This window comes from Argiope bruennichi, chromosome 5, assembly GCF_947563725.1.
Source record: "Argiope bruennichi chromosome 5, qqArgBrue1.1, whole genome shotgun sequence".
NCBI classification, from domain to species: domain Eukaryota; kingdom Metazoa; phylum Arthropoda; class Arachnida; order Araneae; family Araneidae; genus Argiope; species Argiope bruennichi.
Genome location: NC_079155.1, coordinates 90,016,475 through 90,036,867, shown reverse-complemented (window position 1 = coordinate 90,036,867; position 20,393 = coordinate 90,016,475). Strand labels below are relative to the sequence as shown.

The following is a 20,393-nucleotide window of genomic DNA, read 5'->3' as shown; positions in this document are numbered from 1 at the left end:
TCTAAAATAACCAGAAATTTTATCTTCCAAACTGCTTGAAAAGTAGGGCGAAAACCTTTCCTCCCATAATTTTCTGTCTAAAAGGATCATTTAAGATCTCTTCAATCCGTAACCTATAATTTAACATGGTATCATGCCAGAGATTGGAAAGAGGGTATTGTCATATAACTCAAGATACTTCTACTTGTTATCTAGAATTTACCATTCTTTTAAGAAGAGGATAGTAAAGGGTAACCTTCAAAAAGAAAGATCTTTTTGTACGGTAGCAGTTTTCGAAAGTGATCACAGTGTTTTGAGTTCAATAACAAAAAAAAAAAAAGAATCCTTTCTTTTTTATGCAATAGTCTGTCCTTTTTTATTTTATAAATGCAATTAAAAATTGCCTATTTAAAAAATGATATTATTGTATTTGCATCTTAATGTTATCAGTTTCGCTATATAATGATATTTTAAACTTTACTTTCAATTTAACTAATTTCCAGGATTTTATCTTAATTTAGCCCATATTAACTTCATTCTAAAAATATTCTCTTATTTCGTGATCCAATTCCACTTTCTATACTTAATTCAAGAGTAGCTTTGTAAAATTGATGAATCGGCTAAAAGCCTCTTTTTCCCACACACCGCCTGAAGGGACAAATACCATTGACGAGACACATTCTTTTTTAAAAAGATCCGCGTGTTTCCCCTACCTCTTCGACGCGTATAACGAAAATCCCTATTGAAATCTTAATATATTAGCACTATAAAGAAATATTTTCCCTATCAAAATCTCAGGTTAGATAAGATCAGGGATAAAATGTTCAAGAGCTTTTTCCTCATTCCTTTCTGTGTCGTTCTGTGTGCTCATCGCTTATACATATGTCTTCTTCAAAATGAAACAAAACGGCATCACGAAATCGAAAATCTTTTCACTGTCATCAAAACTGCATCCTGCTTCACATAAAATAATGCTTACACACACATATTATATATGAAATTTCAAAATTGAAATCAATTTTTTACATCCATTACTTTCTTTTGGTTGATTATGAGCTTCTTGGTTTGAAATTCACAAGCTGTAAAATTCATTCCAATGAAGAGTAACTTATTATATGAACTATATACACTGCTTAAAAAAATATATATACCATATTTAATAGTCCTAATATAAAATTTCATGAATGGAAAAAAATAATGTTAAACAAAATGCATCAGTACACACTTCATAAGATACTAGATGCAAAAAATAAGAATCCTTACATATTCACATGCATGCACAATTCTATACAAGAAATTAAAAATATCTTCAATTATAACAATTTCTTTTGGTATTTATACGTCATAGTGAATTTCGTCCTGAGAAAAATGCCTACACATTAATAATTTAAAATAGTAAAATTGATTTATAATTTCTATTTTCTAAATAAATCGTGATAGGGATATATGTTTCATACAATTTTCCACTTTTTGTAATTATTGAAAATTGTTCAATGCAATTAATTTTACTTGTACTAAATATTTAAACATCATTTCAACATAATTGTGCATATAATCAAAATACCTTTGTTGAAACAACTATATTGAAATTTTTTCGAACATTTTTTTTTATTTCAAGATAAATATGTTTGGCATTTGTTTTTCTATGCTTCCATATCTTTATTTTTATATAAAAAAATACGCCATGTCTAAATTTTACAAAAAGCTAAAGAGAAATTAGCAACATTGTTGCTTGAAAAATATTACAAATCATATTTTTCTTTCACAAAAAGGAAAAATATTTTTCAATCAACAGTTTTTTTTATTACAAAATAAAGGTTTTCACTCAAATAAACTAGAATTCCATTTTAAAACTCGGAAACTCTTTGGATTTATAGGTCGAAAACTGAAAAGATAAGCGAAATAACGACTGAAGAAAAAGTTCAATTTTTTTTTTCTTCTATAAATTTTTGTTTTAAACCCAAATACTGATTCTACAGTGAAAAGATTTTTTTTTTATTTTGTTCAATGTTTTTTTAGAAAAGAAATAATAAATCTTTTGAACAAAAGGAAACTTTGATGGTTAAAAAAGAGTTACTTTTCAGTAACTCTTATTCAGTATATTTATATAATTTTGTAGAATTTCAGATTGGAACCAACATTTTATTTCAGTAAAATGTTGCTCTGAAATATAAGATAACAAATGACGTACACAAAATATTGGTAATATTTCATAAGAATAAAGAAATTTATAAAATAAATCTGTCATCATATAAGAAATAATATCATAATATGTAGTTTAAGATGGAATACCTGTAAGTTTAAAAAGAGAAAAAGTAATATTTCTTTGTATCGGTCTTCTGTATTCACTGTCATTAATTTCAAGTACGTCATACGATATCGAAAGGAATATTGGAATTGGATACCTTCAGAATCGAACAATCGCGACCTTGAACTTTCAATGCTATTCTTTATATTGGAAAAATTGCTGCCATAAATGTCTTAGCAAGATTACGATTCCGAAAAGAACAAGCGAAAAGTGGGGCACCTATCAATATAAATTTTTTTCTGATAATTGCAGATTCCTCCGGTACTTTTCCTGATTTGATCCAAAAAGAAAGAGTGAAATTCAGTATTTCTTTAATTTTTAGAATTTAAATGTATAATTCAATTGATATGTTAAAAGAAAATATCAAACATTTATATTAACTTTTAAATTTCCTATTTTTTTCAAATTTTTTAATTGTAAAATTATTTTGTTCTCTGAAAAATGTGCAATTAAGAAAATTACTCTATAAAATTTACAATTACAAATTTACAAAAATTTACTCTATAAAACATTAGTAATATTTTAATGAGTTTCCAGTTAAATTATTAGTAATTTTTAATGGGATATTTAGCATTACAAAACAGATAATCAAAAATATAATATATTGACATTTAAATTTCATAATTTTTCTTCAATTATCTTTACTGTAAAATTTTTTTCGCTCCCTAAAAATTGCACAATTATTAAGATATATTATCTATGAAATATTATATTTTAACTATACAACTTACGAGTCACTTATGAGCTTCCGATTAAATTGTTTATTATTTTTAATGCGATATTTCGCATTGCAAAACAGATAATCGAAAATATAATACATTGCTAGGCAAGTAATTTTTATTTTTGCAAAAAAAATTGCATTTATTTTTATCTGATTACTGTTTTGTATTTAATATCGAATTTTCTATTATGAGTATTTATCCGGCATTAATGTATTTTCGAATTTTAGTTTTCAGTTAAATATAAAAAATTATCGTCAGTATCAGATATATAAGTTGCTTAATAATACCACAAAATTAATTTTGTCAGTTTTATAATTTTTGCTGGAAGATAATCGTTTCATTTATGTATTTTTTTTTTTTTTCATTTTAAAGATAAGCTACATAGAGGACATTGAGTATAAACTTCGTTAATTTGGAATTCGGTAAGTTGATGAAGGCGACGATTAAAATATCACCTTACTTTTGTTCATATCACTCCAGCATACTGATATTTATATTCTCAATACATATTTGTCAAACAGTAGATTTATTTGTACTTCACGTTTTTGATGGAATCGATTCTCCATTTCTGAATTCAAAATCTAACCATGAAACATATGCATTTTAAAAAATGTTCTAAGTTATATAATTTATTTCCTCTTAATTTGGTTACGATACATATATAGGTCTAGTTTGTTTTTAGGTTCCATACATTGCACACAAAAACAAACTTTCATTGTTTTATAAATCATTCCTTGTTATTAGCACAGAGTTGAACCATTGAACTATTTGCGTCCCAAAAAATTTTAAAAAACGCTATTTAGATGCAATGCATGCAAACATATCCAAATGCATTTGAAACAAAGATTATTATTATTTATATGCAGTACTATGCAATTCAACACTACAATTCTTAGAAGTAAATATATTAGTTTCACATAAATCGCAAAATGCTGCAAATCTTAGTTTAACTTCCAATAGTCTAATTCATGATATAACGTAATTGGAGAGCTAAATATTAGACCCAAATAGACAACACATTCAATGGTTTTCCTTTCCGAAAAATAGGAATGTTAATGAAATATTCATTTTAATTATAAATTATTTATTATAAATAAATTTTATTATAAATAAAAAGTTTTACAATTTTTTAAAAAGCAACGACTTAGATGGAAAATTTATTGGATGCAACTATGTAACAATATTGATAACTATTATTATTAGTGGTGGTCTTGGTGGCTGATAATATTCCCAAAAATGCGCCTATGACTCATTTATTATCATGTGAGAACATGATAATAAAGTTAGGTTAGGGGGGTTTTGAAGCTCGAAATTGGATAGGCAATGAATATTGAAGCTCGAAATCGCGTAGGCAATGAATAAACCATAAATGGCAATTTTCAACATCATCTTTTTATCACATGTATTTTTACCTGCTTTTACCAGTATTGCATTATTATTATTACGTATGATTCTTTGAAATCAGATGCGTTTTTAAAAGGTTGACCTGCTTCTACCAGTATTGCTTTATTATTACAAATGCTTCTTTGACAGCAAATGTGTTTTTGAAAGGTTGACGTAGAACTATGACACCATAGCTTTATTTCATCTTAAAATTTGTCGAGTTCCCAAACTGTTTGCCAGCTAGAAAAACTGAAAATGAAAGTTTAAAAAAAATATATTATATATATACAGGGTGTTCATTAATTATTGTCGGGGTTTCCGTACCTCATAACTTTCGAATAAAAAATATTACGCTAAAACCGATTACGTATTCGTAAATTACAACTCAGAATTTTATTAATGATATTAAAGTGTAAAGCTTGCACAATTTGTACTTTGTAGGTATTCAGCTGAAGGTGATTCTTTGAGTTGTACTTTACGAATACATAATTCTTTGAGTTGTAATTTACGAATACATAATTCTTTGAGTTGTAATTTACGAATACATAATTCTTTGAGTTGTAATTTACGAATACATAATCGCCTTCAGCTGAATGCCTACAAAGTGCAAATTGTGCAAGCTTTACACTATAATATCATTAATAAAATTCTTTGAGTTGTAATTTACGAATACGTAATCGGTTTTTGTGTAATATTTTTTATTCGAAAATTATGAGATACGGAAACCCGACAATAATTAATGAACACCCTGTATATACATATATATATATATATATAGGGATAGAGACCGATAGAGAAGTCTCGTGATTGTTTCAAACCGGTTTATACTGTTAATGACTTAAGTTAATTAAAACTAATAATGTTCTCACATGAAAAATAATAAAAAATAATGTTCTCACATGATAACTTGAAATTTGCAATCGTTGATTTCATTTTATTTATTTTCAATTTTCTTGATTTTATTACGATTGAATTGAATCAAGAGTATCAAAATTCCTTAGCGAATAGCAAACTTGGCATATGAATTAAGGAGATAATTCCTTCTTTTCTAATTTACACACGATTGTAATAAATTATTTATAAAAAAGTTCATTTTATACAAGTTGTAAATAATTGGTTACCAAATCCCTAACTCTACTGCAAAAAGGTTTTTCTCTCAGAAGTGTAAATAAAAAAATAAAAAATTATCAAAATCTACTTTTGGAAAAAAATAAACGAATTATCATGCCAAGAAAAAAATTAGTTTTCTGATTCAAACCATATTTGGTGTAAGGTAGTACTTAAAAAGGATTGCTTTTGTCTTGAAAATGTTTTCCCCCAGGCAGTGTCATTTTTCTTCTTACGAAAGATTGATAAATGAAAAGGTAGTATATAACTGACAACTAATGATAGAAAATCTTGTGATTTGTGCAAACTCAAATTCTTACAATTATGTATTTAAAAAAGCAAGACAAATATAAGTTTCAATGCTTGTTTTTTCCGCTTAAGAAATTTCAATTATAAAATGACTGTATTCCATCTCAAAGCAAAAACCTATTGAAATATATTGAAATATATAAAACTTTTATGGTCTTATGTAAAAGTCTAGTAAATAAATGGCTTCCTGAAATTTTATTGTACTTGTATTAGTCGCCTTTTTTCCCTATCTGAATATGTATTTCTGTGAAGGTTTCATGACAAGAAAAATCATTTCCTTGATTCAAACCAAAATTTCAAATTCAAAGCTACGTGAATTTAAATGCAAAGTATACAAAAGTATGCAACATATACCTTACAACAATGGAAGATGGTTATGAAATAGAGAAATTGGAAGCAGTAAAATCAAAAACACCAAAAGTTCTTCTCACAAATAACTATCTTAATTATTATAAATGTCGCTATTTATAGTGAGAGTGGTTTCCCGATAGTTGTCTTGAAATAGATGAGAGACCATGCAATACTTTTTGGACATTGTATGTATGTGCATATTTATATATATATATACACACAAGACATTATTTAAAAAGGGAAAGATAAAATAACAATAACTATTTAATGAAATAAAATCCATTTTATGTACACTACTGAGGCATTTCAAATATTTCTCTTGAACTAAAATTAGCATATTTGATACATTATAGTTATTTGGATTTTCTCATACCGGACTGGTTCCTATATGACGATACATAAAATTTAAAGTACTGAAAAAAATTCTTTTTCCATTGGTTCAAAATTATTTTCTTTTGAATAAGGCCAAATAATATTTAATATTATAGTTTATATTATTAATGAGTAAATATTATAGCTCACTAGAAAAATGTTTTTTGAAGAAATTTTAACCAAACAATTAAGAGAATAAAATAAATCCATACATTTCATTGGATATATTTTGGAATTTGTCACCAAGTTAGGAAGACAAATGCTGAAGAGAATATTTAAGACAATAATGCATTATTTTAAATTCATCAAGTTTAAAAATATGCGAATCGAATAAAGCTAAATGTGACGTATATACTGTGGATCTTCAATAAAAAGAGGAAGACAAACCATGATACTATTATCTTGCAAAACGGTTACCTCCAGGCCACCTTACCACCGTCATTTCAAACAAACCCTTATGATGGAAAAAAAAAATGTAGATTTACTTTTCTACTTAATAGTTTTTACTTGGATTTTTATTTCGATAAATATTTCCTTTCTTATAAAAAAATTCCCACGAATTTTTTTTTTTCTCAAAAGCTAATTCGAATCTGATTCATGCATTTTTGCAATCCACTACCAGAATTTTCAAACAAACATAAGGAAAAAAATCTCTCCAGATTACTACCATCCATCATGAAACCACCCTGGAGTTCAAAACACTCTTTCAAAATGATGCTGTAACCACTTTGCTCACAATGATTCCCCCAAATCTCTCTCCTCTAAACCAGCTACCAAAAACAACAGAATCTTTTCTTCCAAAGTCTTATCAAATTATTTGTTCTTTTTTTTCTAGAAAAATCTTCCGCTCAGTAAGCGGTGAGAGAAACCGCTCAGACTGTAGCAACTGCAAGGCTACAGAAGTAATTCCTTCATCTTCCGAATTGAAGGAAAAGGAAAGGCAATAAGACTGGCAAAAGTGTAGGAAAAAGGCAATAAGACTTGGCCCGAAATGGTTTCCCCAGCAAAGCAGGTCATTAACTCAGACTCCCAAAGATCTTCTACCAAAGCTGAATGCTCTGCAACTCGGTTTTGATGCGGGATGACGTCTATATGCCTGCCTTATTATCGATATGGATGGACGAAATATAGTTGGATGGGTATAAATATTCAGGAAGAGAAGATGCTTTGTTCGGCTTGGCTTCTTTTACAACTCAAGTTCTTGTTTCTTTTAGATTCAGGAGAATCTAAATAGTTTGTATTCAAATACTGAACTGTATTTGCTTTTTTCTCTGATGATGAAGAAAGTGCAATTATATATAATTATTAGAGAGTTTCTAAGCAGTTTAGAAAAAGAAAACAGATTTCATTGGGGAAAAAATCAATTCATAACAAAATTATTTTACAAACGAGAAATAAACTTTAAAATAAAATGTTTCTTGCAAAACAGTAATTGGAAATTACTATTGTAAATTTCTCTATTCTTTGATCCATCAAATTCTGAAGAGTCAAACGAATTTAGTACAATTTTCAGTAATAAACAGTTATTTTACCTAGAATGTATTTTTATATTTGCCTTTTTTTTTGTGATGATCGAAGAAAGTTCATTAATATATAATTATCACAGAGTTACTAAACAATTTTATGCGGAAAACAGATTTGATTGTAAAAAAAAAAAATTCCTAAAAAATCTTTCGAAAATGGCAAACATATTGAAATCGACTAAAATGTACATTATAGAATTGTAATTAGAAATGTCCATTTAGGATTTGCATAATAAACTTCGATTGATCCACCAAATTCCGAAGAGTTAATCAAATTTATTAAAGCTTTCAGTAATAAACAGTTATTTTATCTGAGTTGCATTTTTTCTAAAAGCTAATTTTCTACAATGCTGCCAAAATTACTAATGTATTTTTAAAACTTGTATAATAAGCAAATAAACTACCAAATTCTGGAGATTTAATCAAATTTAATAAAGCTTTCAATAATAAACAGTAATCTTTATCTAAAATGCATTTCTTCTGAAAGCAAATTTCGCACAGTACTGCCAAAATTACTAATGCCAATTTAGAATTTGTATAATAGGCTTCAAATAAGCCACCAAATTATGGAGGTTCAATCAAATTTAGTAAAGCTTTCAGTAATAAACGGTTATTTGTATCTAGAATGTATTGCTTCTGAAAGCAAATTTTATACAGTACTGCCAAAATAATGCCTAATGCAAAAATGCTTATCTTTTACAAAAACAATTTATTTGAAAAGACACAAGGGACTATTTTATCGTTGTGTTTTGAATTCAACATTCGAAAACAAGCAATTCAAGAATTCACAGCAAAAAAAAATTCGAAACGTAAAATCTCTGCAACTATATATATTCATTCGTCGCGAATTCAAACTCTAGCTCTAAACATTTTTCTGAAAATGACACCATAACCATCCAGCTCATCGGGTTTTACCAAATCTCTCCCGCTGAGCTAACAACCAAAAACAACAAAACCTCAAAATGGCTTCTCGAATCATTTGTTCTTTCCCTCGAAATCCCTCAGTGAAAGAAACCGCTCCGAGGCAACTGCAGGAGTTCTAAAGTAATTCCACCATCTTTCGAATAGAAAAGAAAGAAAAGGCAATAAGACTGGTGAAAATGTAAAAGACACCGAGACTTTGGCTAAAATGGCTACTCCAGCATCGAAGGTCATCAACTCCGTCTTGCTAAGAAAATCTCTTATAGTAGCTGAATATTAAATAGCTCAGCTCTGATGTGCTAAGACGTCTGTTTGCGTGCCTTATTATGGTTATGGATAGGTAGAATAAAAATGAGAATAAATAGGAACAGGAACTGCAGTTTTTGGTTTTATTTCTTTTATTTCATAGATTCTTGTTTCTTTTGCATTTTGGAATATCATAATGCAATTTCGCTTGCTTGCTATAGCCACATTAATAAAGTTAGTTTAAAATGTGATTGAAAATTCTAGTATAATGTTATTTTGATAAAAATAAAATGTTAATTAAGATGTTTTTGAAAATTGTGCAGACGATGATTAAAATTACAGAAGCATATAAACAGCAATTTTGTGTCAAACGGATGGCTGAAAAATTCATTTTTTGATTTGATGGATAAAATCAATTACGGAGAAAAAATTTGAAGAATTAATGCTGCTATTTAATTAAATAGGTATTAGAAAATTCTATACGATTTGCATTTTATAACATTATCACAAAGGTAATTTCTCTCTAAAGTTAGTCATATTCCACCTTGAACGGTTCGTTGTTTCGAAGATTTTTTTTTTTCAAACCTAGCAGCAAACGATGTGTAACAACAGCGAAGCATTCTTATATAACAGAACAGTGAAAGGCAACTGGAGGAGTGGATTTAATATTAATGCAGCATTAAATCCTAATAATGTTTATAAATATTTAATTGGATTTGAAATTTAATTTTGATTTCTATTTTGCAGCTTACATCCAAAAAAAAACATTTCACAGATTAAAACACTATTTAAAACTGAATTTCGTAAAATGCAATCGAAAACATACGATTCCATTGAGATCATACGGCCATCACTCTTATAAGTATGCTACAAGAACACAGCATACAATTGGCAAGTTTTAAAGTGTTATTACTTTTGTTGAACGAGAATTGTAGGAATAGTGTGAATTTTGATATATTCTTAAAGTGGTGGCCTGTTGCTTGTTTAACAGGATGATAGATGTACAGGAAGATGAGGAAGAAGGTGAGAGATTGACCACTTTATAGCTGAATGCCACCTGCCTCGAAGAGGATGTCTGTTCGGCGAATCGGGTGGTGTTATGAGCGAGTTAAGTTAAATACAGGAGTCTACCACATTAAATCCTATTGATACTGCTTCGTTCAATGATAGCGGCATGGTTGGCTGTACACAAGAAGTATACAAATGACATTGAAGTCTTATAATTTTCGTACGATCGATGGTTTCATCTGCAATGCTGTTTTAAATGATATGTTAGTTACTTTTGTCATCTGACCAACTCATTTATATAGAATATTGCAAAATAGAACAATCATCCACAATATACTAATTCGTATGTGTTTAAAAAATAGAAAAATAGAAAAATCATAGAAAAGTGCCAGTTTTTGCAATAAAATTAGAAGGACTAAATAATTACCATTGTCCATTTATTCAGTGAGGCGATTATTTTTCATGACCATCCCATGACAGGGTAAAAGTGAATTTTAGTGTGCACTCAGCTGCGCCAACAATGCCAAGTCGCCAATAAAGATGGCGGACAAAATAAACAAATACTTCCGAGGAACAGTTACGGTTACCATTTCCCGCCATCTAATTAGGACTTTTTACTGATAAGTATTTTTTTTTCATACTGCCCGGTGCCTTCTACACTTCTACAGATGCCTAAGGCATCTGTAGAAGGCACCGGGCAGAATTTTTTAACTTAAAAAAAACATTCTTCGGCTTCGCTAGCAGCGGGAACGTAGTAGCTTCGCTAGCGCATTGAACATAAAGACTGTGTGGATAACAGAAACAGCACATAACCAAAAGAAAAGAAAAAACGGAGAAATAAGCAATCGGAACATTCTCCATACAAAATTTCAAACAAGCATCCTTTCCTAACTTCATCAACTCGTAATTATATATATATATATATATATATATATATATATATATATATATATATATTTAACTCACCCTTCATCCATTCTACAGGTTCGAAATACTCCCGACATAACACATTATGAAGGGAACCAACCGTTATAACATCGAAAGAATTACGAGAACTGCGAAGAATTCCGTTGCAGCTGTCTTTTAAAGTGAGAATGCAGACGATTTTTTTAAAGCGCATACTGACAATTAAAAATTGCAAAAGAATAAATATTTTCTATTCGTATTCACATTAAAAAAAGGAAGAAAATATCTTTTAATTATAAGCTTAATTTTTATTATTTAATAAATTTTATTTATAATAAAGAACAAAATTAAAATATTTAATCGATATTTTTTAAGGTTTTTAATCTAAAATTTTTCATAATGTAATTGTAGTTTATGTACAACTCAACCATTGCAAAAAGTAAACAAAACAGCAGTACGGTTGCAATAAGAGGGATCCGATGGGTTGCAATATTGGCGGCAAACAACTGGTACACACTAATCTTCACTTAGGCCCCATGCCATCACTAAAATAATACTATACGCTAATTTAGCTACTGAGTGGTTTTAATCCATCCTACCTCACTACAAGTAATTGGATATTTTGATTGAAATAAGGAGATTGAGAATTTTTAAAGATCAGAAAGAAATGACTAATTGCAAGAGGATTATTTGAAAATGTCATTAAAACCAAGCGTGCCTCGAAAAACTTTCATAGGATTAAAAGTTCGCATTAATTAAATATACGTCACAAAAAACACGAAAAATCTGTATCTCGTGATAAAAAAAATTTCCTTTAGGAGATAAATAAAGTACCATCAAGAGAAAACATTTAAATCTCCCTGAAAAATATGGAAGATTGTATTATAATGCAAGATCAATTATTCATTCAATTATTTAAATTATATCTTATAATATTTTTTTTGAAATATTTCATTTCAAGTAAATGTCTCATTTCTTTAGTCTCTGTCTCAATGTTTACCAATTTCAACAGTTATCATTATCTTTCAACATAAATATTCTCATTATTTTATGTATAGACTTCATATTTCATTCTTCCTTCCCTGTACATTTTATACGCAATTTTTATATACTTTTCTTCCACTATTAATTATCTTAATTTTCGTTGTTATTATTAACAGTTATTTCTGAAAAAAATAAAAATGGCTTGATCTTTCTCCTATCAGTAAACATGAAAAAATTAAATATTTAATTTAAAGTTTACGTGATGGATAAGCAAAGTGTACTTTATTGAAAACAATTCCATTTTTTTTTTGTGATATCATTGATTATTATGTTTTATCTTTACTTTGCCTCTGGATGTAAACAATTATTCCATTAAATTTAATAGTAATCTTTAAAACTAGACACACAAATGAGCAGCAGTTTATTATGCCTTTTTATACTACAACAATTAGAAAATCAAAAAACTGAAAACTGTCTTTTCCAAAGTCGGCAACTAAAACGATTCGGATGAAATATCAGTAGAATAAAATGGAAGTGAAAGATCACTTTAATCTACAGAACAGAATTTGATTGTCATGATACTAGAAAATCGAAAAAAGTAGAAACATTTCCATTTGTTACGTATTTTGTGAAAGTCAACTTTTAAGGGCCTGATTTTATACAATCAGCAGCTATTCATAATATAGGTCAATATTGATTGGTTGTCCAAGTTCATGGTCAAAAGGTAATGTCAGCAATTTAAATCTACACTTTCATTAATTTAAGGCTAAGCAATTTTCTGAAGATATTTTTAGCGTCAAATAGCAGAATTCAGCATATATGCAGTTTAAATGTAATAAAATAAAGTGTAAATAAGAAAATAAAGTTTGTTTCAAACTGAATATAACTTTCACTTTAAAAAAAATCAGTCCGATTGAATTTAGAGCTAAAAAATGAGCAAATGCATATCAATAGAGAATTTAAAACGCCTGTAATGTAGGAATAAACAAAATTTATTCGACTTGTATTAATCTATTATAATTCACCCGTTTAGCATTAAGCTTTTGGCATCCTTCCAATCTAACGGCATTATTAGATTTATTTGATATGCCATCAACCAGAGATCCATGTAAAGTCCCGAGAAGACTGCATGCATTTAAGTGCATCATATTGTGATTTCCAGATTAAAAAATTATCAAGAGAAAATATATTTTTTTAATGTGTATCGTCAGTCAACAATGATTAACTCAGTCTAAACAAAAATTATATTGCCAGCTAACAGTGTGGTCTGAACGGAAAATACAAAGTCAGTCATCGCTGGTTCATAAGGGCCAACGAATACTGACTTTGAAAATTGGATGTCAGCCACCAATGACTAAAAGAGAGCTTAATGTATTAACAAAGACAAGATTGAAAAAATTATATCTAATTATGATATAAATATTCAAGTAAAACAATTAAAATCTTGGAGATTAAACGCAATCAAAATTGCAAAAACAATGCTTATAATACAAATTTTATTTAAATGTATCGATTGCTCTTAAATGACAAAGAATTTTCAAGCTTCTCAAATTAGTTCTTCAAAAAATATTTATAAAATCTGAACAGACGCTTTTCCAAAATATTACAAGATACTATATAATATTTCAATTGATATTCTACGATATTATACTGTATTGAGAATATTAAACAATACTCTAGAAATAATGTTCAACATTTTTGTTCCGATAGGACCGATACAATATTAAATAATTCCTATTAAAAATGTATTTTTTACCAAATAGTTGAAACTTTGCTACAAATGTACATTCATTTTAATATTAATATTACCCCAACGTTCATATATATTCAACAACATTTTGCTCAACAAGAAACGGAAGTCACAGGTCAAGATCTCTCCTTCATGGGTGACATCGAATCCACGCCTAAACCTTGTACGTGGCATATAAGAAAAAAAAAATAAAGATATAAATACCTCGGGACGTCCAGACATGCGTTTCTGCTGTATTTCGGTCACATAAAAGAGTCATGATTAGAAACGAATTGCCCTTTAATGGGAACTTGGTCAGTGCATTGCGTCAGTAATCGAACACGAACTGAGAACGAACACCACCAGTAGATTGTAATTAAGGTCTTAACAACCTACTAAGTCCTCATTCAACATGTCGATACGAGGATCACGGTTAGAAGTATCATTCCCAAAAGTAATTCTTAACTTTCATCATTTTCTTCCATTTCTAAGCTTGGCGAAAAAAATTGTTTTTTATGCCAAATTAAGGAACAGAACACAAAGAAAATTAAGGATTAAACATAAAAATGATACTTCTAATCCTAAAAATATTTTAGATTTTTACGCCAATAAACCACGAAGGTCAAGCTGTTGAGATAAGGATTTAGTCTGTCTTAGGGTGCTTTTTCCGTTAAATTGATCAACTTATCCGGGGTGGTCCGTGACATGACTTCTTGCTCTAACACGAAACCCACTGAGAAAGAAGAATCGACATTTTATGTCAATAATCTATAAAAGTTAAGCATTCCCTTGAAAAAAGGTATTGATCCCTTTTTTAGAAATGGTTCCAATACCAATAGTTCTAGAATTTAATCCTCAATGAGTTAACATTATAATTTTTTTAAGAAGAATGAAATATCTAATGGTAAATTATATGCTTTTATTTCTTTAAATGACGTTTCAAAATTTAAGAACAAACCCTATTAGCACAAAACGCCGAACAACATTGTTACGATATCTTCCCGTCATTAGCAAGCAATAAAAACATCGAAAAGCATCTTAGGAATATCTTACAATATCTTGTGTTAATAGAGTCATCCTTAAGTTCTTTTTTTAATTAATTTCGAATGTAAAAACAGACGCAACGCTTTTACATTAGGACAATTGCTGGAGGTAATAAGAAACCAAGTGATCCTAACAATGTCTCATTAACGTGAATTTTATCGTTAAGTCTGCAACTGAACTTGGTGATTCATAAAATTAAAAATTGTCTAATCTCGAAAATGTCATGGGATTTTCAAATGTATATTTATTTGATGTATGTATGATGTATATTTATTTGATCGTCTGTGAACATAGATATCGAATCCACTTAATATTAACCACGTCCAGTACTTAACCACTATGTCTTTATGCTGCTTGCCTTATTTTAGAGAGCAGAAAAAACTTTAACTGTGTCTTGTGATATTCAGGTTATGATTTTGTTAACCTGGCACAAGCTAGGAAGCAGTTTCAGGAGCACGCGCCGAAAAAAAAACCTCCATCCTTACTATCATTTGAAGTCAGTCCATTCAAACTATAATGTATTTTCATTTACATCTTTATAAGTCTATATTGTTTTTAATCGTTATTGAAAGGAAGTTGGAGTACATTTTCACTGATAAGAATCACTAATTGAATGCAATGTTTTACAAGAGATGCAAGACATCAGTGATTTTTAAACATCTGACAATGGAAATTTTCATTCACGAAGGTAAGTTATTTTATTTGAATCATTCATTTCTAGTTCTTCTAAAACTGATTGTTTGTAATCCAATAAGAGATAACTGAGAACAACACAAATCTATGGCTTTTGCTCATTTGAGATAAGTGTCATATTTTATAAACATTAAAAGTGAATCTAGTTAGTATAGTATAGCGCTTAGGAGCTGCTATGTTCACTCTGATTGTGCAATACATATTTTCGAATTTAATATATTGTTTTACCATTTATAAAGGATAGTTTAAAAGAAAGTTCTGAGTTTTTGAACTTGGATTCTCAAAATCAAAGTATTCTTTGATTATGATACAATATGACTCTTGGTTCAATTTTACATAAAATGTATTTATTGTTATGAATGATTTATTGTTAATATTAAAAAAGAATCTAGTATAGAGCAAAGGGATTGCTAGCTCACTTTGATTGCACAATACATATTTTCGAATTCCATATACTGATTTACCTTTTATAAAGAGTAGTTTACCAAAAAGATATGGGCATGTGCACTTTGGTTCTCAAAATCAAAAGTTTCTTTGATTATGATACAATATGGCTCTTGATTGAAATTTACATAAAAATTATTTGTTATTAATGATTTATTGTTAATATTAAAAGTGAATCTAGTCTATCTTGTATAGAGCAAAGGGATTGCTAGCTCACTTGGATTGCACAATACATATTTTCGAATTCAATATGCTGATTTACTTTTTATAAAGAATAATTAAACCGAAGATATGGGTTGTGCACTTTGATTCTCAAAATCAAAAACATTCTTTGATTATGATACAATATGAATCTTGATTGAAATTTATATGAAAAAGCTTTACTGTCTTAAAGTTATATTAAAGAAAAATAAACAATTAATACTCATCATATTGCAAGGGAAATCAAAATATAACATTCTAAACTTCAAATTTAACAATTACTTTTAATTAAATTAATAAGATTCTAAAATAAATGTTTTTGGGGAATCTTCAGAATCTATAAAAAATCTTCATATCGAAGATAATTAGTCAAACTCAAAATCATGTAAGACATTAAGAAAAATATTATTAATGGAGTCATCGAATTAAATTAATTCATTATACCCGCATTCGTATTTAGTTTTTCCCCCTTTCTAAGAAGTCATAATTTGCTCGAAAGTACTGTCAATTATGTAAATTTATAATAATGAGTTTGACTACAATAACAAAAAAAAAGGTTCAGTCCGCAAAAAATGAATTTGACAACGAAATTACTACTTACGACAATCGAGATTTAACTCTTGTGGAATATGCCATAAAATTTTTCCACTATACCATTTTAATTTAATGACCAATTTAACAAAAAAAATGAAATAAGTTTTCCATGAAATTAAAAGCAAGGATTTTCTTTGTCATGACAAATTATCCATGCTTTGCCTTTTGGAGCGGAGGAATGCCATTCAAAATTTATAATTTAACAAATTAGGTTCCATTTAATTATAATAACCAATTTAATAAAAATAATTGATTAATTTTCGCCAGAACTGTTAAAGAAATATTAAGTTAAATAAATTGTCGAAAACGCTTATTGGATTCGTATGCTTTGTACAACAAAAAAAGCAAGCATAGCCATAGAACTCCAAACCTTAGTTTAAATGCCAATATCTGATATATGTACGAAAGTTAACTACGAAAAGAAGAAACAACAATGCAAAATAAATAAAAATAGAACATTCAAGTCTAGACTGGGAAGAGCGTAATAATAATAGCACAAAAACAAATTGGGTATTGGACAAGTTGGTCTATAAAATACAATACCCAAAGGAGAAAATATCTGAGCACCATGGGAATAGACCAACAGTATATCCCTCTTTTATTTCTTTGTGATATAGGACTTAATCTCAGGGAATCGTATATCTTCGTCTAATAAGGCTTATAAATATCCTATGGCATTCTACAAAGAAAACATATTAATTGGTTTACTTATTCAAAAAAGGAATAAAAAAAATTCTTCGCTATATTTTCAGTTTTTTTTTTATACTTTTATGTGTTTGTTTCGTTCAATCGTTAAAATGTGTTACCTTCAATTTAAGAGCAATTATAAAAGATATACTAACTGAATTTTTCTTTGGTCATGTTTTGGAAGAAAGATTTCACCACAATGTCAATGACGTTTTAACCTCTTTATATGGTAACGTTTTAACCTCTTTATATGGTAACGTTTTAACCTCTTTGTATGGTAACGTTTTATCCTCTAAAGAACTAAAATGTTAATTTTTAAATACTCTCCGACTTAGTTTTACTCTCCATTTTTGATATTCCAAGTATGATATAATTTATTAATAACAAAAAATAGCAAGAATATATACTAAAGATGATTGAAAGCAACCATACATCTTAGATTCAACCTATCGAAAGGAGGAAAAGCAGTTTTTCTTCATCTTCTCAGTTTAATTCTATTTGAAAAGGATATTTTGAGATTACTCTAATCCGAAATCTAAAGGCTATTAATCTTTTTTGCATTCAAACGACATCCAAAAATTCCTATTGGAAAAGATTCAGGTTTTCATCCAATTAAAGCACTATATGTAGAACCTCACTATTTTCAATGATTATAATGCTTCACCCTCTGAAAGCCAGTTTCAATATAGCTTATTAAATGCTTAAAGAATTGATGAAACAATGACTTTTTTAGAGTTTGTTATCAATGATTCAACATCTTAATTCTCTGATTTTCTATATTTTTTCTTTACGAGTAATCGATTATTCATTTCGTTTAAATTAAAATAGAAAAATATTGCAATTTCTTTCCAGATTTCTAATGATCTCTTGTTTTCTCTTTGTAATAAATAAAATATGCTTGCAAATTATTGTGATCATTAAAAAAAATGCAAATCTTGAGATTTTGATAAATCATGTTTCTTACACCTCTAGTAAACCACATAGATATTAAAGAGAATTATCTTTCCTTTGCTTTCAAAAATGGAGGAAAAATTGTGCAATTAAATTTTTGCTGGAGCAGTGAAAGTATTTTATTTTAAGTCATTAGTAAAATCATCTATTGAGGAAAATTATGCAAAAAAAAAAAAAAACCATTTTAAAAATTGTCAAAATTCATAAAAAGTTACAAAACAAGTTAATATCATTAAAAAGGCAATATTTAAAATTTTAAAATAATGTAAAAATTACTTTACGCTGTAATATTGAGAAAAAAATTTAAAATTTCAAAAAAATATCATTCCAAGGTACACACACACTCTAAAATATATATGCATATAGTTATATAGCTCCAAAATATATATGTATATAGCTATACAGCTCCAAAATATATATGTATATAGCTATATAGCTCCAAAATATATATGTATATAGCTATATAGCTCCAAAATATATATGTATATAGCTATATAGCTCCAAAATATATATGTATATAGCTATATATATATCCAAAATATATATGTATATAGTTATATAGCTCCAAAATATATATGTATATAGTTATATAGCTCCAAAATATATATGTATATAGTTATATAGCTCCCAAATATATATGTATATAGTTATATATATATCCAAAATATATATGTATATAGTTATATATATATCCAAAATATATATGTATATAGTTATATATATATCCAAAATATATATGTATATAGTTATATATATATCCAAAATATATATGTATATAGTTATATATATATATCCAAAATATATATGTATATAGTTATATATATATCCAAAATATATATGTATATAGTTATATATATATATCCAAAATATATATGTATATAGTTATATATATATATCCAAAATATATATGTATATAGTTATATATATATATCCAAAATATATATGTATATAGCTATATATATGTCCAAAATATATATGTTTATAGCTATATATATGTCCAAATGTATATAGCTATATATATGCCCAAAATATATATGTATATAGCTATATATATGCCCAAAATATATATGTATATAGCTATATATATGCCCAAAATATATATGTATATAGCTATATATATGTCCAAAATATATATGTATATAGCTCAATATATATATATAATATATATATTAGCTCTAGGTCAAACAGTCTGGCCTGTAAATCACCCAAGAAAGCACACGTGTAGCTTTATTATTAGTAGATATTTCGTCTCTAAATTAAAAATCAAACATCTTACTATATTTTATTTGTCACTAAGCAAAACTGATTGAAAGTCGCTAAGGATTTGAGATTATTAAAGAAAAGAAATCGTATGATTTTGTCATTCAGCTTAAATAAGAAGCATCAACTTCCTAAGCTCAGAGATCTAAGTTATTCTCCGGGCACTAAATATGTTTTCCCTCAAAACAAGTATATCATAAAACAAAAATCTTGTCATATATCCCCAGCAGTGATTCTCGAAACGACGCAATCTGAGACACTCTTTCCAAAAACTGAGTTTTCCTAAGTATTGAACTTTTGAGCACAAAAGGTCCGGCGCTTTCTTCTTTTTTCTTCCGTTCTTTATCAATCCAATACAATGCTGGTCATGTGCTAGCCTTTGGATATGTGTAGGGGGAGGGTCTTCAATGACGGATGATGTTTTCCCTCAAAACGCGGCTATTGGAAAGGAATTTTTTTAAGGATATATTTCTTTCAGACTGGTTTTCTGTCTGCCCTGTGATTATCTGCAGATTCTTTTTTCTCAGAAAAGTGCTGCTATATGAGAATGTTGATGTATGTTTTGCCAGGGAAAATCCTCGGACAACAATGTTCGAACATCCATATAGTGGATTCTCTTTTCCTTGCATCTTCGATAATTAAGTGGACTTTTAGTGTATGTGTTGACTAAT

General features: G+C 28.2%; 1 protein-coding gene across 2 annotated transcripts in view; it reads right to left on the bottom strand.

Moving 5' to 3' along the window:
- The window catches only part of LOC129969310 (frequenin-1-like), a 421,518-nt gene that overhangs the window by 337,639 nt on the left and 63,486 nt on the right, over positions 1-20,393 (bottom strand). Inside the window, exon 1 of one of the 2 annotated variants that reach the window (XM_056083826.1) lies at positions 14,074-14,186. The exons of the other annotated variant lie outside the window; for it this stretch is intronic. Coding sequence (XP_055939801.1) covers positions 14,074-14,128 — 55 coding nt within the window. The 5' untranslated portion in view covers positions 14,129-14,186. Of the gene's footprint in view, positions 1-14,073; positions 14,187-20,393 lie in introns of those variants that run through there. 2 annotated transcript variants of the gene reach the window in all.